General features: G+C 41.2%; 1 protein-coding gene across 1 annotated transcript in view; it reads left to right on the forward strand.

Annotated features, from left to right (window-relative positions):
- Window positions 1–22,270, forward strand: part of nemf (nuclear export mediator factor) — a 37,545-nt gene that overhangs the window by 11,503 nt on the left and 3,772 nt on the right. The window contains exons 11-28 of the mRNA XM_062968717.1: window positions 1,391–1,453; window positions 1,742–1,819; window positions 2,833–3,041; window positions 4,310–4,498; window positions 5,616–5,679; window positions 6,141–6,229; window positions 7,753–7,856; window positions 8,074–8,136; window positions 10,688–10,800; window positions 13,477–13,534; window positions 13,962–14,020; window positions 14,485–14,605; window positions 16,811–17,060; window positions 18,290–18,382; window positions 18,658–18,811; window positions 19,497–19,574; window positions 19,831–20,007; window positions 20,685–20,717. Of these exons, the coding sequence (XP_062824787.1) occupies window positions 1,391–1,453; window positions 1,742–1,819; window positions 2,833–3,041; window positions 4,310–4,498; window positions 5,616–5,679; window positions 6,141–6,229; window positions 7,753–7,856; window positions 8,074–8,136; window positions 10,688–10,800; window positions 13,477–13,534; window positions 13,962–14,020; window positions 14,485–14,605; window positions 16,811–17,060; window positions 18,290–18,382; window positions 18,658–18,811; window positions 19,497–19,574; window positions 19,831–20,007; window positions 20,685–20,717 (1,995 nt within the window). The remainder of the gene's footprint in view (window positions 1–1,390; window positions 1,454–1,741; window positions 1,820–2,832; window positions 3,042–4,309; window positions 4,499–5,615; window positions 5,680–6,140; window positions 6,230–7,752; window positions 7,857–8,073; window positions 8,137–10,687; window positions 10,801–13,476; window positions 13,535–13,961; window positions 14,021–14,484; window positions 14,606–16,810; window positions 17,061–18,289; window positions 18,383–18,657; window positions 18,812–19,496; window positions 19,575–19,830; window positions 20,008–20,684; window positions 20,718–22,270) is intronic.

Below are 22,270 nucleotides of genomic sequence, written 5' to 3' on the forward strand. Positions count from 1 at the left end.
ATGGAGGCGGGGTACAAAAATAAAGTTATTATTATTATTATTATGTTGTTGTTATTGTTGTTGTTGTATCCCATCTTTCCCCCCAATAATGGGGACTCAAGGCAGCCAACAAGAACAATCCTATCTTTCTCCCATTGTGGGAGTTATATATTCTTGGATGATATGGCAGAGGTTCTTCTCCACTATGGCTCCCAAATGCATGAAACACCTTCCTGAAGCTGTGACTACCACAAGCATCGTCTCCCATTTCAGCTAGACTTTTCCTAACCTTTTCAGGGCCTAGTGATCATGACCTAACTAGGTTGTAAAGTTTACAACTTTGTAATCTAAATATATAAATCTGTTCTGTCCATTTCTACCTTAATAAAAACAGCGAAACTACAAAACCCAGAACCAGGAAACTTGGCAACAAAACACATGGTCCTCCCCGCTGTGATTAGACGACAAAATCAAAACACAATTCGAAGTCCATGTCCCTCAAAATCCCAAAACAGCTATGTGCGCATGCGCGGAGATGGCCCCTGCCCCCACCCTTGGAAGACATACGGGTATTTCAGCAACGCGCGAGCAGCCCAACCGCAAGCCATTTGTTCTTTTATTTATTTATTTATTTATAGTATTTATATTCCGCCCTTCTCACCCCGAAGGGGTCTCAGTGCGGATCACATTGTACACATATAAGGCAAACATTCAATGCCATATAACATAGAACAGAGACAGAGACAGACGCAGAGGCAATTTAAACCTTCTCCAGCTTCCAGCTTCCTGAGGGTATGCTTGATTCTGGCCACAGGGGGAGCAGTTGCTTCATCATCCACTGTGGTGGCAACTTCCTCATTCCAATGACGGCTGGATGATTTTTATGGTGTTGTAAATTAGCCTCCCCACATATAAGTGGTACCTAAATTTCATACTTGATAGATGCAACTATCTTTTGGGTTGCTTAGGTCAGCAACAAGCAGGGGCTATATTTTTTATTTTTAATTGTCGGGTGCTTACCCCAACACGGGCTGGCCTCGAACTCATGACCTCTTGATCAGAGTGATTTATTGCAGCTGGCTGCTAACCAGCCTGCGCCACAGCCTGCCCCCTTTTACAAAACCACACGAAAACATTGATAACAATATTTCTATGTATACATTATTTGAGTTTCAGCTTGGTATAGTGGTTTGAGAATCGGGCTATAGTTCTGGAGACCAGAGTTCAAATCCTTGGATTGGTGGCAGTGACAAATACAATAATGCATAATCAAAATAATCTGTGAGTGCTTAAGTGGCACATGGCATGACTACTAGAGTTTGTTTAAACTCTTTTTTTCCTTTCTGCATTCTGTGAGAAATTGGTAATCAGTTTGCAATTTCATGTATGTGTATTTACTTTTTTTTGAAAGGCAGTGGATGAATTCTACTCAAAGCTGGAGGGCCAGAAGATAGACTTGAAGGCATTGCAACAGGTAACGGTTCACCTTCGATATGTGGTTTGTATGGTCCTCTAAAGCAGGCATGTTTGGACTTTAACTCCCACAATTCCTAACAGCCGGTAGGAATTGCCCATGCCTGCTCTAAAGACAAGGATATTGCCCTTCTTGTGGCTCAAACCTGGAGCCAGCAGTTCCATCTTATTGAGCTGTGTCAGTTAAGTGCTATTAAACTACATTAATTCTTATGTGCACACTGGGGCATTGCTAGCATCTTGCCAATATTTCTTTGCCCTTCTCTCCCCAATCTTTTTGGCTTTCAAGGAGAAACAGGCTCTGAAGAAGCTGGAAAACGTTCGGAAGGACCATGAGCACAGGCTGGAAGCCCTTCACCAAGCCCAGGTAGAGTCCTCCAGTGTTCGTGTTCTCCTTCATAAGTTAGACAGCAAGAGAGGTTGACTTCAGAAACCACACCACAATGGGCAATAGTGAGGGTCAGGGGGCAACTCTCTCCCTATGGGTCAGGCAGTGGCAGCAGAACACACAAAGTACCACAAATGAGGAGAAACAAAAAGGTTTGCCCATGCCTGGTTTAGGTCCTTAGTGTCTCATTTACAAGGTCTTCGGAGGCCAAGATTTGAAATATCTCTGTCCATTTTACCTGTGAGCTGTTTCAGGAAAGGTTCACTGTGATGAAATTGGAGCTGCCACTGTGTAAATTCACCATCCAGGCACATTTCTTATTTAAGTTTTGTTACAGATAGGATGTAGCTTCTCTGTGTTGAGTACACAGGGCATCATTCTTAATCAATAGTCCATAGTGTTTAGGTATAGTTGTATTCACTGAAGTCCATAAGTCATACTTCTCTACTCAGTGTGTTGTCGAAGGCTTTCATGGCCGGGATCACAGGGTTATTGTGTGTTTTCCGGGCTGTATGGCCATGTTCCAGAAGTATTCTTTCCTGATGTTCCTTGAGGATGCTTGTCATAGATGTGGGCGAAATGTCAGGAGAGAATACTTCTGGAACATGGCCATATAGCCCAGAAAACACACAACAACCCTTCTCTACTAAAGTCCAAACAGTGACATGCATCCGCCTCCACTGAGGTCTGATGCAAAAGGTAAATACAAAATAGAGTCCTGAGTCTGAACATGCTCAGTACAAGTACATGTCTATAGTCCCTCCCACACCAAAGAGGTACAGTCAAACTAGCAAATCAATATATACATAGAATACAGGTAAGCAAATATATATATTACCAAATAATATTGTAAGGAATCCTAATCGCTTCTTCAAACCAGAGGAGCAACTTCCTTGGTCCACAGTGACTAGTTAATTAAGCAAAGTCAAGCCTAGGTTATGTTCAGTCCAGGCTTCAGTCCTCCATTTCTCCTCTTCCTTTTTCCCCCTAAGGAAATTGACAAGGTGAAAGGAGAACTTGTGGAGATGAACCTGGAGATGGTGGACCGCGCCATCACGGTGGTCCGGAGCGCCCTGGCCAACCAGATTGACTGGACGGAGATCGGGGCCCTGGTCAAGGAGGCCCAGGCACAAGGGGACCCCCTGGCCAGCGCCATCAAGGAGCTGAAGTTGCAGACCAACCACATCACCATGCTCCTCAAGTAAGCGGGGCCATGGGCAGGTGTTGGGGAGGATATTCAGTTTTAAATATCGTTTTAATGGTATGAATATTTTTATAATGATGATAATACACGTTATGTATATCCTGCCCTTCTCCCCGAAGGGACTCAGAGTGGATTATAGTATATATAAAGCAGACAAAGGCAAACATTCAATGCCTTATTTACAATCACATCCAATGAGACACACAACACAGACAAAGGTAAAGACTTCTTTCATTTCCGGCTTTGGAGGCAGTACTAATCTCTGGCTCTGGGAGGTGCTCTTCTCCATTTTCAGGCTGAGGAGCCTGCATTGTTACCTCCTGGTCATGTGGCCAGCATGATTTCTTGGAGTGTCTCTTTTCCATTTCCTTCCCAAGCAGTACCTATTTATCTACTCACATTTGCATGTTTTCGAACTGCTAGCTTGGCAGGAGCTAGGACTGACAGCGGGAGCTCACCCTGTCCCACAGATTCAAATTGCTGACCTTCATGTCAGCAGTTCAGCAGTATAAGGGTCTAACCCGTTGCGCCACCGTGGCCCTATTATATTGCATCTTAACTGTATTTCAACTTGTATCCATGACACAAATATCTAATTGTGTTTAATTTTTGTTTTTCCCATGTTTTTAACTTAGTTGGGTTGTGTCTTGTTGTTGCAAACTGCCTTGAGTCCCCATGGGGAGAAAGTTGGGGTAGAAATAAAGATATAACAACCACAATAATAATAATAATAATAATAATAACAACAACAACAACAACAACAACAACAACAACAATAATAGTAGTTCAGGGGTATATAGTAATAATAATAATAATAAGTCAGTAATAAAACTCCTGTTCTTGAGGAAGTGACTCTATTAGTTCCAATTAAGGAACCAGGCATCCAGAAGCACAGTTGTCGTGGTCTTCTACTCGAACAACAAAACATGTAGGGACTTTTGTTCTTTCCCGAATAATCAGGAAAGTTTTTCTTTCTCCTTTGTATCAACAGTAAACAAAGCATATACAAAATATACAAACTTCACAGCTTCTTCTTCCTCATTAGTTACAGCAATTCTCCAGCATACCATTTGTCCCTCAACAACCCTCATCAAACATAGTTTGTGGCAGCCACAAAAATGAAGTTTCTAGAGTAGAACAACTCCTTTCAAAGTAAGGACCGCACCATTAAACAAGACATAACACTTTCAAGCCAGGAACGGATTTAAATTTTTTTGTTACATAATGTAATTAACAAGATAGATGTATTTTTTCTGCTTGCCTAGAAACCCTTACGTCTTCTCCGAAGAGGAGGAGGAGGAGGAGGATGGAGAGGTGGAAGAGGAGGTGGGAGAAGAGACCAAGGGAAAGAGGAAGAAGAAGAACAAAGCCAAGCAGCCGAAGAAACCTCAGAAGAACAAGCCCTTGCTGGTAGATCTGGATCTCAGCCTGTCTGCATACGCAAATGCCAAAAAGTAAGGAGCCAGAGGCTTTAACTATGTGTTCTGGAGAGAAGGACTTGGCATACAGTAGCATAAGCTGTGCATCTTTATAAATAGGTTATCCCAGGGATGGGCAAACTTGGGCCTTCCAGGTGTTTTGGACTTCAACTCCCACAGTTCCTAACAGCCAGTTTGTTTTCAAGTAAAGGCCAAGGTCTTTAGGCACTGTGCCCAGTGTGCTGATGACCACTGGGACCACCTTGACTGGCTTGTGCCAGAGTCTTTGCAGTTTGATCTTTAAATCCTCATTTTTTTTAATTATTATTTTGATTATTACTATTACTATTATTATAATTGTTGTTTTGTTGTTGTTGTTATTATTATTATTATTATTATCAGCAAACAAGAAAAATATGCTAGATTTAGTATCACAAAATTACAAGTCGAACACTTCCCAAGTGTCTAGGACTGTGTGATGTATTATTATTATTATTATTATTATTATTATTATTATTATTATTTTATTGTATGACACAGCAAACAAGATAGATATGCTGGATTTCATATCACAAAATCACAAGTTGAACACTTCCCAAGTGTCTAGGACTGTGTGATGATTTATTATTATTATTATTATTATTATTATTATTATTATTATTATTATTATTATTGTATGACACAGCAAACAAGATAGATATGCTGGATTTCGTATCATAAAATCACAAGTCGAACACTTCCCAAGTGTCTAGGACTGTGTGATGTATTCTCGGATGATGCACGCAGATCCCAGTAGGGTGGCCTTTTGCAGATTATTATAATTATTATTATTATTATTTTATTGTATGACACAGCAAACAAGATAGATATGCTGGATTTCGTATTACAAAATCACAAGTCGAACACTTCCCAAGTGTCTAGGACTATGTGATGTATTTTTGGATGATGCACGCAGATCCCAGTAGGGTGGCCTTTTGCAGATTATTATTATTATTATTATTATTATTATTATTATTATTATTATTATTATTATTATTATTATTAAAAGGACTAGTGTTATTATGCTATCAGGAAGTCCTTCAAACATTTTTATCAGTGTCATGATGGTCATTCCAGTGGCTTGAAAACTTAACATGATGGTATTTTTTCCTAGGTATTATGATCACAAAAGATTTGCTGCCAGAAAAACCCAGAAAACAGTAGAAGCTGCTGAAAAGGTAGGCCTGTCAATGGTTTTCTGGCCTTTCTTCCTTTAGAAGGGGCTTAAAACAGCCACCTTGAGCATCTTTCCTCTGTCTTACATGATTCTCTTCTGCTTGGGAATACATGGCATTCTCTACAGAACCTTAGAATAAAGCCAAAAAGTTCAACACTCTTTTAAAGCAATGCCTCCAGCAACTGCATGCATTGTTTTCACAGAAACAGGCAATTGTTCCAGTGAGTTTGGAAGCGGGCAGCCCAGCCATACCATCACCAGAAGGCCACTGGTGGGCTGTGGGTATTGTGTTGCCATGTAGACATAGACAACATACTCTGTATATTCAGAAATATCAGGGCAGGCAAACTGTTTGTACTGAATCTTTGTATGCACTTTTCATGCTCGGCACTGCCTGGCTGGAGACTTGGTAACGGCAGTACATGTAGGGCTTTGGCATTCTTCTTTACTTTACTTGAACAGGCCTTCAAATCAGCAGAGAAGAAGACCAAGCAAACTCTGAAAGAGGTTCAAACGGTGACCACCATTCAGAAGGCACGGAAAGTGTACTGGTGAGTCCTCTGTAGAGGTGGAAGCGGCAAATGTGAATCTCCACGAACATGTGGAAACCACCTTTTGAAAACCACTAGTCAAGAAAAGCATGACCTTGTTAGAAGTCAACCTTTGAACAAGTGATGTAATGGCACACAGGGAACTCAGCTGTTAAACTTAAGAACCATGTCTTTGAACTGCCAAGGATGAAGACATGCCACTACAAAAATATATTTGGTTGCTTCTTTGCAGTTGTAATTGTAATTGCAGTTGTAATTGCCCAAAACATATACACTCCCTTTAAAAACCTTTTAGTTCAACGTATGCACTCAGAGATAAAAAAAAACAAAGTCTTATTTGAAAAGTAATGTATCTTGTTTACTCACAAACATCTTGTTTTAATTCACCATCCTTGCACATTTTTTATTTAAGTTTTGTTACAGATAGAATGTAGCTTCTCTGTGTTGAGTACACAGGGTATCATTCTTAATCAATAGTCCATAGTTTTTAGGTATAGTTGTACTCACTAAAGTCCATAAGTCATACTTCTCTACTCAATGTGTTGTCGAAGGCTTTCATGGCTGGGATCACAGGGTTGTTGTATGAGTCCCTTCGGGTGAGAAGGGCGGGATATAAATGCTGGAAATAAATAAATAAATTTTCCAGGCTGTACGGCCATGTTCCAGAAGTATTCTCTCCTGATGTTCCTTGAGGATGCTTGCCATAGATGTGGGTGAAATGTCAGGAGAGAATACTTCTGGAACATGGCCAGACAGCCTGGAAAACACACAACAACCCTTATCTACTAAAGTCCAAACAGTGACGTGCATCCACCTCCACTGAGGTCTGATGCAAAAGGTGAATACAAAATGGAGTCCTGAGTCTGAACATGCTCAGTACAAGCACATGTCTATAGTCCCTCCCACACCAAAAGAGGTACAGTCAAACTAGCAAATCAACATATACATAGAATACAGGTTAGCAACTATATATACAGTAGAGTCTTACTTATCCAACATAAATGGGCCGGCAGAATGTTGGATAAGCGAATACGTTGGATAATAAGGAGAGATTAAGGAGAAACCTATTAAACATCAAATTAGGTTATGATTTTACAAATTAAGCACCAAAACATCATGTTATACAACAAATTTGACAGAAAAAGTAGTTCAATATGCAGTAATGCTACCTATTAATTACTGTATTTACAAATGTAGCACCAAAATAACACGATGTATTGAAAACATTGACTAAAAAATGTGTTGGATAATCCAGAATGTTGGATAAGTGAGACTCTACTGTATTACCAAGTAAGTAGTGTGAGGCTTGGGAGGTTGCTATTTCCAACAGGCCCACATAATTCCCACCTTGGTTGAAGCATTTGATTGAAGAATAATAGTCGGGTAACCCTGTTGTTACCCTAACAAGATTTAGATCAATTAGGAATTCCATGAAATCTTGTTTGCAGCCAGCAAATTGCCCTTTTGAGCCCTTTGACAATACCTACAGTTCCTTTTCCTTCTGCCTTGATATCGCCTGGCAGGTTTGAGAAATTCCTGTGGTTCATTAGCTCTGAAAATTACCTTGTTATCGCTGGGAGAGACCAACAGCAAAACGAGATGATCGTCAAGAGATACCTGCGGCCAGGTGAGTCTGGGAGATCTCCTCCCCGAAAATAGGTCCCAGCCTCTTGTGTATATTAGAAATACCAACATCACCTAAAAACATGCATGTAATTGAGCCAATCTGAGCTCATCTTTTGGATCTAGAATGTCAAATTTCTATAAAACTTCTGTTTTTGTGACCCTCGGTTTTGCAGGCTAATCACTCTTGCCCTCTCTTTGTGTTGCTTCTTCTGTGCAAGGTGACATCTATGTTCACGCTGACCTCCACGGAGCAACCAGTTGTGTCATCAAGAACCCTACAGGTGATACTTTCGGGGAAGTGAATGGAAAACGGGGCCCTCAAATGTACCGTATATACTCGAGTATAAGCCGACCCGAATATAAGCCGAGGCACGAAATTTTACCACAAAAAAACTGGTAAAACATTGACTCCAGTATAAGCCGAGGGTGGGAAATTTCAGAAATAAAAATAGATACCAATAAAGTTACATGAATTGAGGCATCGATAGGTTAAATGTTATGTAAATGAATATTTACAGAAAGCTCAAATTTAAGATAAGACTCTCCGATTCTGATCAAATCATTATTCTCATCTTCTTCAATGTAAATGTGCTTATGTATCCTTTTAATAATAATAGAGTGAAATAATACATATAATAATAATAATAATAATAATAATAATAATAATAAATACAGGAGAATAATACATGTAGTAATAAATAGAATAAAAGAATTAATGTAATAATAATAATATCAGAGTGAAATAATAAATGTATTATTAATAATAAAAATAGAGTAAAATAAATGTAATAGTAGCAACAATAATAGAGAAAAATAATAAATGTAATAAATGTCAGTGTGGGGTCAGGGTGCGTGCTGTGTGGGTTTCTTCAAACACCATCAATTATCTTCTCCAGCACCCTGATGAATTGGTTGCAATCGTCTGCCTCACCAATTCCTGTTCAATGTCAGACTCAAACACATCCGTAGTCTGAAGTCCAAACATTTATTTCAATATCTATAATACATATTTACAAAGCACAGCAAAAGCCATAGCCCTGACCTGGCATTCTTCTTCAGCCTCTTGCCTCGGCAAGCACAGCTCAACACACAGAGATAAGAAACACATTCCTCAATACGAAGGAAGTTCCCAACTTCCAAGGCTGGAAATCATAGCAATCACAACAGGCTGTCAGTCAAAACTAGCCTGCTGTTAACTGTTTCATTACTGAAACACATACTCTTGCAAAACAGCAGAAACACTTGATTTACATTTCATACACATACAAGCTTGCACCACAAAATCCACAGCAGCATATTGATACTGCAAACATAATACCTGAAGCAGAGCCATCAATAAAGAAATAATAAAACATTTGCCGCTTACCAGAAGAAGGGTTACCGAAACTGTGATAAAACCTGGGAACCAGTTGTAAACGACGTAAACGGATATATTACCACCTACTCCAGGCAATAACCAGCTACTGAAGATCTACACCAGGGGTCCTCAAACTTTTTAAGCCGAGGGCCGGTCCACAATCCTTCAGACTGTTGAGGGGCCGGATTATCATTTGAAAAAAAAATACAAATAAATTCCGATGCACACTGCACATGTCTTATTTGTAGTGCAAAAACAACAACAACAACAACAACAATGAAAGAACGATACAATATTTAAAAATAAAAACAATTTTAACCAACATACATTTATCAGGATTTCAATGTTCCCATGTGCTCCTGCTTCTGGCCAATGAGATAGTCAAGTTAATTAGGGTTGTTGTTGTTGTTGTGTGCCTTCAAGTCATTTCAGACTTTGTGCAAGCCTAAGTCTAAAATGTATTTATTTATTATTTATTTATTGCATTTATTTACTACATTTGTATCACACCCTTCTCACCCCAAAGGGGACTCAGAGTGGCTTACAAATTATATGTACATACAATATATTATATTATTAGCATAGCACAATATTAGCATTATATATTACTTTATTGAACTATACCACTATACTGTAATATTATTAGTAATATTATATGTAACATAGAATATATAACTAATATTATTATATGGTATTATTATTAGTGTTATATTGTATTACATTATAATATTATTATCAATATTATATGTATATCCAATATATTATATTATAAAACTGAGGGCGGGGGCCAGGTAAATGACCTCAGAGGGCCACATCCGGCCCCCGGGCCTTAGTTTGGGGACCCCTGATCTACACCAACATTGACTCTGTCTCCTTGGCTTTACTGTTGTTTCAAAACCTGTGGAGTCCTGAGGAATCCTTCCAGAACTGCAGAGACTCTGAATCGGTTTGCCTTTAAGCCAATCTAATCCTTTTAGGACTGCAGAGACGTATATCATTTTGTTTGATTTATAATACTGAGTTAGATACTTTTGGGTTATATACCAAAGGACTGAACATTAATTCTGTGAATGTAATATGTATATGATGCTCTAATATACATATTGTGTACTACTTATGTTTTGAACCATTATTGTGTTTTGTATAGCTCATTACATTGTTTAGAATAGACATCTGTGTTTATCCAATACCAAATATAAGCCAACCAGGACCCTCACCCGAGTATAAGCCGAGGGGGGCTTTTTCAGTCTTAAAAAAACGGCTGAAAAACTAGGCTTATACTTGAGTATATACAGTACTTTCACTGTTGTTCCCAACACTCCTAACTCTTGGCCGTGCTGGTGAGGGTTCATAAGAGCCGTGATGTCTGGAGCGCTGCATTATTTTCAAATCCTGCTTTAGGAAATGAATAAAAAGTCTCTTTCTAGTCATCCTATTTGAATAGCTTTTGGTTTGTGGCTGGGTTTGCATTTCAGGAGACCCGATCCCCCCGCGGACGCTCACGGAGGCAGGTGCCATGGCCCTTTGCTACAGCGCCGCCTGGGACGCCCGGGTCATCACCAGCGCATGGTGGGTGCATCACCATCAGGTAAGGGGGTTTCTCGGCTGACTGGTTTCTCAGGGCACAAAATACCCATTTAGGTGGGTGAGAAATGGGGAGTTGGTTGAGTATTTTGGGGATGGAGCACAGTGCAGAGGCACCTGGACCCAGCTCAAATGGTGAACAAACAGCTGATCCTATAACTGATATATTATTGTTTTTATTATTATTATCAGGCATGGGCAAACTTCGGCCCTCCGGGTGTTTTGGACTCCAACTCCCACAATTCCTAACAGCCGGTAGGCTGTTAGGAATTGTGGGAGTTGGAGCCCAAAACACCCGGAGGGCCGAAGTTTGCCCATGCCTGATTATTATCATTACATTGTATAACAAAATTTGAAAAAATGTTCTGTTCCTGGTTTGAGAGTATTATTTCCTGTTTAATTGTGCGGTCCTTACTTCGCTTATCCAACGTTCTGTATTATCCAATGCAGTTTTCCTTTTAGTAGTCAATGTTTTTGTAGTCAATTTTTCAATACATTGCAAAGTTTTGGTGCTAAACCCGTAAATACAGTAATTACTACACAACGTTATTGTGTATTTGCAGTTGAATAAATGTTTTCCACGTTTTTATGATAGAACCAATTTGAGAATGACATTTATAACCCAGGAACAAAAATCGTGTTTATTATTATTATTTTATTGTATGACACAGCAAACAAGATAGATATGCTGGATTTCGTTTCACAAAATCACAAGTCGAACACTTCCCAAGTGTCTAGGACACTTCTTCTTCTTCTTCTTCTTCTTCTTCTTCTTCTTCTTCTTCTTCTTCTTCTTCTTATTATTATTATTATTATTATTAGATGCACAGCAAGATTAGTACACAGCAAACAAGATCATTCTGCTAGCTGTTGTGTTGGATCACATGTTGGGCACTTCCCAAGTGTCTAGGACTATGTGATCGACTATGTATCGGCGAATAATGCGTGCAGATCCGAGTAGAGTGCCCTTTTGCACCTGATAGATGGTAATTTTGTCAGTGCTGATTGTGTTTAAGTGCAGGCCAAGGCACTGCGCCCAGTGTGCCAATCACCACTGGGACCCTCTTGACTGGCTTGTGCCAGAGTCTTTGCAGTTCGATCTTTAAATCCTCGTATTGTGTCAGCTTTTCCAGTTGCTTCTCGTCATTTCTGCTGTCACCTGGAATTGCAACATTGACAATCCATACTTTTTTCCCCCCCAAGATTGTGTGGTCAGGGGTATTGTACTCCAAAACATAATTACAGTGTTCCCTCACTATGTTTTGGTTCACTTTTCGCAGATTTGCTGTTTTGCGGTTTTTCAATAAACTCTAAAAGACTATTATAAATCATAAAAAAATTACAATTTACAGCCTAAGGAAGGGAGGAAGGAGAAGCCGAAGGGAGAGTTTTTAACATTTTATCTTGTATGTGGTTTTTATGACTTGCTTTTATTGTCTGATTATTGGTTTTATTGGTTTTATTGTTTTGTTTTATTGTTCTGTTCGGGCTTGGCCCCATGTAAGCCGCCCCGACTCCCTTCGGGGAGATGTGGCGGGGTATAAGAATAAAATTATTATTATTATTATTATTATTATTATTATTATTGGAGCCCAAGCAGCAACGGGAGGAGAAGGAGGCGATTTATCAACACACGATTGGTTGATAAAGACTTAAAATAGTGTATAACTACTAAAATAATGTATAAATATTAAAATAAATATAGTGTCCCTACTTCACGGATTTTCACTTATTGTGGGTGGTCTTGGAACCTAACTCTGCGATAAGTGAGGGAACATTGTATTTTATTTTTATTTTTACCATGTTTAATATGCTAATTTATACCCTGCTTTTTCTCTCCACAAGGAGATATATTTGTTTTTTTTATCCCAGTTTTCTACTGATACAGGGACTCAATGGCAATAAGTGTAAAGCAATGCACATTCACTGAAATATACAGTAGAGTCTCACTTATCCAACACTCGCTTATCCAACATTCTGGATTATCAGACGCATTTTTGTAGTCAATGTTTTCAATACATCGTGATATTTTGGTGCTAAATTCGTAAATACAGTAATTACTACATAGCATTACTGCGTATTGAACTACTTTTTCTGTCAAATTTGTTGTATAACATGATGTTTTGGTGCTTAATTTGTAAAATCGTAACCTAATTTGATGTTTAATAGGCTTTTCCTTAATCTCTCCTTATTATCCAACATATTCGCTTATCCAACATTCTGCCGGCCCGTTTATGTTGGATAAGTGAGACTCTATGGTATATCTGTATATCTATATATCTATATACATAGATAGATTTAAAACAGTTAAACCATTTGGGTTATTAAAACCATTACACAATAAAATACTGAACTGCATTAAAACTCCATCCCTGTGCCTCTCAACCTTTAAAAATGCTGACTGACAGAGGAGCCCTTTCACCTGCCGGCAAAAGACAAGCAGAGATGAGGCCATGCTAATGATCTCTAGGGAGCAACCACCGAAAAGGCTATTTGCCCTCCTTTTGGGGGGTCATAAAAAGTGGGGAGCAGCTTGAAAATTCAAGGACTATGAAAACAACTTTAGAGACACACTCCTCCCACTGCAGTTTGGTGTTTATCTCTGGGAACCATTAATGACAGGAAGGGGATAGAGACACACTTTACATATTAACATAATAATAAATAAAACCTTGTGCAGGTGTCCAAAACAGCCCCCACTGGAGAATACCTGACAACCGGGAGCTTCATGATCCGAGGTAAGACCTTTTTCTGCACTTCCAGGGGAAGGTGGGCTGGAGGAAAGGAAGGAAATCGTGGCCCTTTCCTTTTGCATTGAGCCCTTGGCCAAAGTGGACCCATTTCTGATCCCAAACCAGCATCTCCTCTCGTTCTGCTATTCTTAGTCAAATGACTGACTGACCTTTTCTTGTGTTGTCGAAGGCTTTCATGGCTGGAATCACAGGGTTGTGTGTTTTCCGGCCTGTCTGGCCATGTTCCAGAAGTATTCTTTCCTGACGTTTTGCCCACATCTATGGCAGGCATCCTCGGACTATTACCTCACAACCTCTGAGGTTGCCTGCCATAGATGTGGGCAAAACGTCAACAGGGAATGATTCTGGAACATGACCATACTGCCCGGAAAACACACAACAACCCTGACCTTTTCTTGTTTTTTCTCCCCAGGAAAAAAGAATTTTCTCCCACCTTCCTATTTAATGATGGGCTTCAGCTTCCTCTTTAAGGTACCAGGTCTTTCATGCATTAATTTGCAGATCTCTGTGTTTGTGTGCATTAATTTGTGGATCTCAACATTCGGGATCTCTAGGTTCTCCAACTCGACTCTGTGGCCAACTTCTACTGGATCGGAAGACTTAGATCACTCATGGGCCAACTTTGGCCCTCCCTCCAGATGTTTTGGACTTAACTCCTCGGTAGGCTGTTAGGAATGGTGGGAGTTGAAGTCCAAAACACCTGGAAGGCTGAAGTTCGCCCATGCCTGCCTTAGCGTCTGTACACTGGCCAGTGTTTATTCCACGTACTATGGTGAGTCAGACTGTTAATTCATATCTAAAACACATGAATGGCCTGGCTTTACTAAAAGCCCCTGTTCAGGCCTTCTGTGGAGGATGCAGGTGACAGGCCCATTCTCCAGCGGTCGTTCACTTGTCTCCCGTGGGAACCCAAAGTGTTCTGTCTTCTCTTCCAGGTGGATGAGTCCTGTGTTTGGAGACACAAAGGGGAGCGGAAGGTGAAAGTGCAAGAAGAAGACATGGATACAGTGACCAGCAGCACCATTGAGCTGGCAGCAGAAGAAACCGAGCCTTTAGGTACTCTTTCCATCAAGGAGTTTTCTACATCACCTGTTCACCTCCTCTACATATATGATACAGGCCCCCCCGGTGGCACAGTGTGTTAAAGCGCTGAGCTGCTGAACTTGTGGACTGAAATGTCTCAGGTTCAAATCCCGGGAGCAGAATGAACACCCACTGTTAGCTCCAGCTCCTGCCAACCATGCAAATGTGAGTAGATCAATAGGTACCGCTCCGGCGGGAAGGTAACGGTGCTCCATGCAGTCATGCCAGCCACATGACCTTGGAGGTGTCAATGGACAACGCCGGCTCTTTGGCTTAGAAATGGAGATGAGCACCAACCCCCAGAGTCAGACATGACTGGACTTAACGTCAGGGGAAGCCTTTACCTTCTTTACATATATGATAATTCAAATATATCTAATATATGATCACAATTTCGAGTATTATAAGCATATAGCTAGATAGCTGAGACATATTGTAGTATAGTGTAATACAGAAAGCATATTGGATACAAACAATAGCTATATGTCATTATACATAGCAAGAGAAAAAGAGCATGGCAGGGCCTGAAGATAAAATCCAGATAGTGAACCTAATGCTTGTTGCTCCTTTTGGTTGGCTTAAAGGTGGTATCAATGTGGATTTTGGATTCCCTTGTGAATTCCAATAATAATAATAATAATAACAATAATAATAACAATAATAATAACAACAACAATAATAATAATAATAATAATAATAATAATAATAACAACAATAACAAATGGTAGAGGAAGAGAATCCTGCACTGGCAGATTATGTTGAAAGGCAGTCAAGAACTATTATTGATGGAAGACAAGGGTAGAAAACTGCTTAAGGTGCAAAAGGCAAAGCGTGAATACCGTAAAAATACAATGCGGGACAGAAGAGAAAACTGGCAAAAAGCGGCTCTCCATGGACAGTTCCTGGGAAACATTGAGAGCCAAATCGACAAGGAGAAAACATGGATGTGGCTCTCAAATGGATCTTTGGAAAAGGAGACGGAGGGCCTGATTCTGGCAGCCCAAAAACAAGCCATTAGAATCAATGCCATCAAAGCCAAAATTGAAAAGTCGATGACAGATCCCAAATGTAGACTCTGCGAGGACGCAGATGAAACAATAGATCACATCCTCAGCTGCTGCAAGAAGATTGCACAGATGGACTACAAGCAGCGGCAGAATACCTCTGCTCAGGCAATCCATTGGAACTTGTGCCACAAATACCATCTGCCTGGGACAAAGAACTGGTGGGAAAAACTTACAGAAAATGAAAACGTCAAACTACTCTAGGACTTCCAAATTCAGACTGACAGAGTTTTGAAGCACAAGACTCCTGACCTCATGATCATGGGAAAATATGAAGTATGGATAATTGATGTTGTAATCCCAGGCGACAGCATAATTGACGAGAAGCAACTGGAAAAGCTGACACGATACGAGGATTTAAAGATTGAACTACAAAGACTCTGGCACAAGCTAGTCAAGGGGGTCCCAGTGATTATGGGCACACTGGATGCAGTGCCTAAAGGCCTTGGCACTGACAAAATAACCTGTCAGCTGCCAAAGCCACCCTACTTGGATCTGCACACATTATTCACCAATACATCACACGATCCTAGACACTTTGGAAATGTCTGACGTGTGATCCAATACAACAGCCACCATAGGGATCTAGTTTGCTGTGTACTCATCTTGTTGTGTATCAAATAATGATGATGATATTTTTTGTCCGCCTCTCCCCATAGCTCTAGGCATGTTATAACATAGTTAAAAATACATATTCATTATATGAAATCCACATATTAAAAGGTATTTCTACAAAATACATACACATAACAATAATTAAAATACAGTGGCACAAGACCTGAGTTTAAAATTAATGATTAAAACTGGCTTTAAAATAATGATTAGAACAGTAGGGCTCAGAGTTATGGGTTCAAATGTCAGGAAAGGCGATCCCACCTGAACATGAAGAACCTCTTGAGTGCAAAAAGAGCTGTTCATTAGTGGAACTCTCTGCCTCGGAGTCTGGTGGAAGCTCCTTCCTTGGAGGCTTTTATACAGAGGCTGGATGGCCATCTCTTGGGGGTGCTTTGGTTGTGCTTGTCTTGGCTGGCAGAAGGAGGTTGGACTAGGTGGCCCATGTGGTCCCAAACCCGAACTCTGTGCCAAGTTTGCCTTCTCTTTTGCTGTCTCCAAGATGCTCCAGAAGGAGAGGAAAGCAGCAGTGAAGATGGTGAGAAGGGAGAATCCCAGGAGAAAGGGGAGAGTGAGCAGGATCCCTCAGAAACACACCAACGGGAAGGGGACCTCGTAGCGGGATCGTCAGAGGAAGAGGACGCTGGGTCAGAGGACGAGGGTGAAGGGGAGGAAGAGCCAGCCAAGGAGGCCTCGGAGGAGATCCATTTCCCAGACACCACCATTGACCTCTCCCACCTCCACACTCAGAGGTAAGTGAGATGCACTTGTCCCAGCGAGAGTCAGGTCAGTGTTATAAAAAAGCAGGATCTGGCAGAAACACACCACTACATGGGGATCGTTGTTAGTATGTGTAATGTGTAATGAAGTATTAATTTTTGGTTTACAGATGTCATGTTTAATTGTGTGTTTGTGTTTTAAAAGGGTAAGTATTACAGTTATTGCATCTCAGCACTCAGAGGCTGGTTGCCATGGAGAAGTAGGCGGAGCCAACTGTCGTTTAGTTGAAGAAGTGCAGAGTTTTAAAAAAGGGATTCAGTCTGTGCTTTGATAAGACACAGAGAAGATTGATCCTAGGTTGAGGGGATCAAGGAGACTCAATTGTTCATTTTGAGTCGGTTTAAAATAAGTTTGGTGACTTATTTAATGTAGTCTGTGTCCTGGTAAGGAACAGAGAATCTGTGATCCTATATCACAGGGGTGACTGCGGTTTAAAAGTAGCAGAGAAAGAAGTGACACTTTAGAGAGTTTGACTCATCTCAGTCTAGTATTGTAACTGTTAATAAAAAATACCTCTAAGTGAGAAACAACATTGTAACCACTAAGCTCTGTGCCTGAATAAACTTGTTCTTGTTTTTCCAACATCGAAGCCTCTGTCGCACATATTATAAACCAAGATACGCTACCATCTAAAGTGAATAAGAAGAAGAAAGAAAAAAAAAAGAGTAAAAGGTCTCCTCCCTGAGTCTTGTTGAAGTGGGAATGATTGTTTATAGAATTGTTTAAATGTAATTGAGTTATAGTGGTGCAATGTGAGCTGGAGATTGCATCATGCACTGTCTGCTGTCCACTATGCGAGTGTGTAAAGAGTTAACTGTGTATTGCATCAGACAGCAGAGGTGGTTATAAATAGCTCCCTGTATTATCTGTTATTTCCTCTGCCCTCTGCTCTCTGCCTCTTTGCACTCTGTCTGTATATATCGTCTTGAGAGTTTTCCGTTTATTAGTAAACCTTTTATAGAAAGCCAAACAGGCTTAAGCCTCTTTATTGGTGCCAGTGATTCTTCGTTGATCTTCCGCTGCATGTGTGTTTCTCCAAACCGCGCGCTCTGACAAGTCTTTGGTGGTTGCAGCTTTACAAATTGGTGGCAGTCATAAATAGCTTCCTTACAATCTCGCACAGGATAAATTCTGAATGGTGATGGTTTTCTTCAGTCCGGGATCTTTTCTTCAGTCCGGATTCTTTCTTTTCTTTGCACAGATCCCGGCTGCAGTCTGCTTCCAAAGAGGACACTTCGAGCAATGAGAGCAAGTCCCAGGCGGGCCGCAGGCATCTCTCGGCCAAGCAGAGGAGGTGAGGGACTTTGGTGTGTGTTTGTATTGGGCTCCATTGTGTCTTATGCATGGGCCAACTTGGGCCTTCCCTCCAGGTGTTTTGGACTGCAACTCCCACCATTCCTAACCACCTCAGGCCCCTGAGGTGGGCCTGAGGCGGTTAGGAATGGTGGGAGTTGCAGTCCAAAACACCTGGAGGGAGAGCCCAAGTTGTCCCACACCTGGGTTATGTTTATGTGTCTCTCCATCACCCCGAAAGCAAGCCAGAGCCTGGAATTGTGTGCTTCTCCTCAGAGAAATGAAGAAGAAGAAGCAGCCAAGCGAAGGAGAGGAGCCAGAGCCGCCGAAGGAGAAGGATGAGGAGGAGGAAGCCTCGCTTTCCCTGCCTCTGTCTTCCAGCGGCATCAGAAATGGAGGCAACCAACCACTTGTGAAGAGAGGGCAGAAGGTGGGCAGAACTGGGAGATGAGGTGGTCTGATTGGGGTCAACAGTTTTCAGGGGGTTTGGTGCATCTTTTCCATCCTTATTTTCATCAACTGAATTTATACTCAGTCTTCACCCATTTATAGAATCCTAGAGTAATCCTAGAGTAATAAGCTCTGGTGGCACAGTGGGTTAAACTGCTGAGCTGCTGAGCTCACTGACCAAAAGGTCAGTAGTTCGAATCCAGGGATCGGAGTGAGCTCCCACTGTTAGCCTCAGCTTCTGCCTATCTAGCAGTTTGAAAACATGTAAATATGAGTAGATCAATAGATAGCGCATCTGCGGGAAGGTAACGGCACTCCTTGCAGTCATGCCAGCCACATGACCTTGGAGGTGTCTACGGACACTCTTCGGCTTAGAAATGGAGGTAAGCACCAACCCCCAGAGTCGGACATGACTAGATCTAATGTCAAGGAAAAATCTTTTCCTTTAGCTTTGGAGTAATACAGCACAGAGGGCATGCTGAGATTTCATTGAGCTTTTTAAGAGACAAAAATGCAGGGAGTGAGTTCTCTTAAGAGACAAAACCCTGCTCAACGTGGTCAGAAACAGTCTCAATCTCAACCTCTTCGATTGGCTCAATGTGGCCGTTCAGCCTCAGTCATTGTGGCCAAGTTCAGCCTCCTTATCACTCTTCTCTTTCCTGCAGAGCAAGCTGAAGAAGATCAAGGAGAAGTACAAGGACCAGGACGAGGAGGACCGCGAGCTCATCATGAAGCTGCTGGGAGTAAGGCTCTTTTGCTTTCCTTTTCTTGGCATCTCTTGGTTTGAACCATGCCAAGCTGGGTTGGGACTGGGATGGGAGTCCATCTGCAGGGGCCTTGAGGGTCTCCAAGCAAGGCTTGAAACCTCAGCAAGGCTATGGCAACATTGCGCAAGATGAACCTGCCCTCTTGACTCTTTAGAAGCCAGATCCTTCTTGGAACCATTCTGCTGGTTGTTTGAAGGTTGACCCAGACACTTCTGATTTCTTCTGCCTCCAGTCCGCAGGGTCGAACAAGGAGGAGAAACCAAAGAAAGCCAAAAAGGGGAAGGGGAACCAAGAGCCCTCCAAGAAGCAGCCCCAGAAACCCCGAAAGAAGCCCGAGAAGGGGGTCAGGATAGAAGAATTGACCCCTGAGATGGAGGCCGTTGCCTTGGAAGACCCTCCAGATGAGAAGGTAAATCACCAAGGGGAGTGTTTAGTACAAGCCTGGGCCAACTTGGGCCCTCCAGGTGTTTTGGACTCCAACTCCCACCATTCCTAACAGCCTACCGGCTGTTAGGAATTGTGGGAGTTGGAGTCCAAAACACCTGGAGGGCCCAAGTTGGCCCAGGCTTGGCCTAGTAGGATTTTGGAGCCCCATCTCTTCTTCTACATGGCATCTCTTCAGGCATTTAAAGATGTGTTGTCGAAGGCTTGAATGCCCAGAATTACTGTGCATTTTCTGGGCTGTATGGCCATGTTCCAGAAGCATCAGGGAACGTCAGGAGAGAATGCTTCTGGAACATGGACATACAGCCCAGAAAATGCACAGCAACCCATTTAAATATGGGTGTGAAGCCACCTTGCCATCAGATGTAAGATGGGAAGCACCTGGCTTGAAAACAGTTCATGTGAAATGGATCTAGGAGTCATAGGAAACCACAAGTTGAACATAAACAATGTGGTGTGGCAGCTAAAAAAGGCAATGTGATTCTAGTCTGCATCAAGATACAGTGTTTCCTATACTGAGCTGAAGGGAGTATCACAAACCTAACTTTCCTTTCCGTTCCATTCCTTTTCCTTTTCTTTTTCTTTTTCCTTTCCCTTCCTTGCTTCTGTTGATAGTTCACCATTTCTTTTTCCTTTTTACAGGAAGAGCTGGATCAAGATCAGCACACACATGAGGTAAATCAAGTTTTTGGATGAGTCTTTGTGGAAAATAGTATTGAGGCTCACTGGATCCTAAGGGCTGAGTGTTTTTACCTTCCTGAGTGATTTGCATCACATTTGATCATCAATATCATGTCTTAGCAACCAATAAAATGAACGGGCAGGACCATGAGGATGCATAAATGCACAAAATATAACATACTTTGACCTGAGTAAATGGATGCTTAATAGTCGCATTGCAAAACAAAAACCCATCAGTCTTGCAGAGCAAAATTTTCTCTTTCAGATGCTACTATTCACAAGCATATTCAGGTGGAGTCTTTTTAAAGAATTGCCTTTGAACTTTGGTAGATTTTACCATTTGCACCGAAAGTGCCAAATTTGAAGAGATCCTGCAAGGCAATTATAGATGCTGGGTAGATGCTAATTTGGCAGTATTATGTCCAGCACAAGTATAATGCTTGGTCAAAATTTCTTTGTTTGCATGGAAATGGTTGCAGTCTGAATATTGGTCAAAATTTGTCGCGACACATTTGAATGCACACTTTGGGGCAACTTGTTTGACTGGATTTTGCATCCATAATGTTAAAATTAATTTAATCAAAATCAGCAGAAAAAAGATACAAGATTTCAAGTTTACTAGCCATTCTTCTACATTAAGTTGCAATTTTATTAGACCCCAAAAATGGCATTTTGTTAAACGTCATGCGCACGCTGACTGATTACCCTCCAGATCCAGGGGTCTAGATCAGCAATTATTGTAGTTACAGACCTCAAATTTTGGGAGACACCTGACTGGTGCTACAGCTAAAATTTGAACAAAATTGGAGAACATGATGGTGGGAACTTTTTTAAAATTTTATACCTCTTGGTATGGTATGACCCCAGTTGTACTTTGCTTATTCCATGTAAACATCCATACGTCTCTGTGCAATGCTGTGTTTCACAAATTGACATCCTTTGACTTGTAGAAGTCACTCAAATGGACCAGATTGATATGTAGTTCGTGTACCCACTCCTTTTAGGACCATTACACCATTTTACTTGGCTGTTTCGTTAATTGGAACTAGAATTCTGTGTGAATGCAGGGCAGGCATGGGCCAACTTCGTCTCTCCAGTTGTTTTGGACTCCAACTCCCACAATTCCTAACAGCCTACCGGCTGTTAGGAATTGTGGGAGTTGCATTCCAAAACACCTGGAGGGACAAAGTTGGTGTGAATGTATGATTTTTGTGTAGTTTTGAAATCTGTACTCATGGTTTAAAGCTATCTGATAGTGTGTGTGTCTGTAATGCAGCATGTAATCCAGTAATGCAAGTGTTAACTGCATAGAATAGAGATTTATAGCTAGAGGGAAAAGTGAAAGATTTCCAGTACAATAAGACATTCATCACTGCTGTGGAATGTGGGAGGAGACAGCAGTGCTTCTTATGCGGTGAATAATCGAGGTCGGATGCACAAACGCTAGGCTCCGGCAAAACTATGTAAATATTGTATATAACAGCAATAAAGTATAAACCGCTGGATTCAGCTGACAACTGGGAGGTCTGGATTTATTTCCATGTGAC

This window comes from Anolis carolinensis, chromosome 1 (assembly GCF_035594765.1).
Source record: "Anolis carolinensis isolate JA03-04 chromosome 1, rAnoCar3.1.pri, whole genome shotgun sequence".
Lineage (NCBI taxonomy): Eukaryota > Metazoa > Chordata > Lepidosauria > Squamata > Dactyloidae > Anolis > Anolis carolinensis.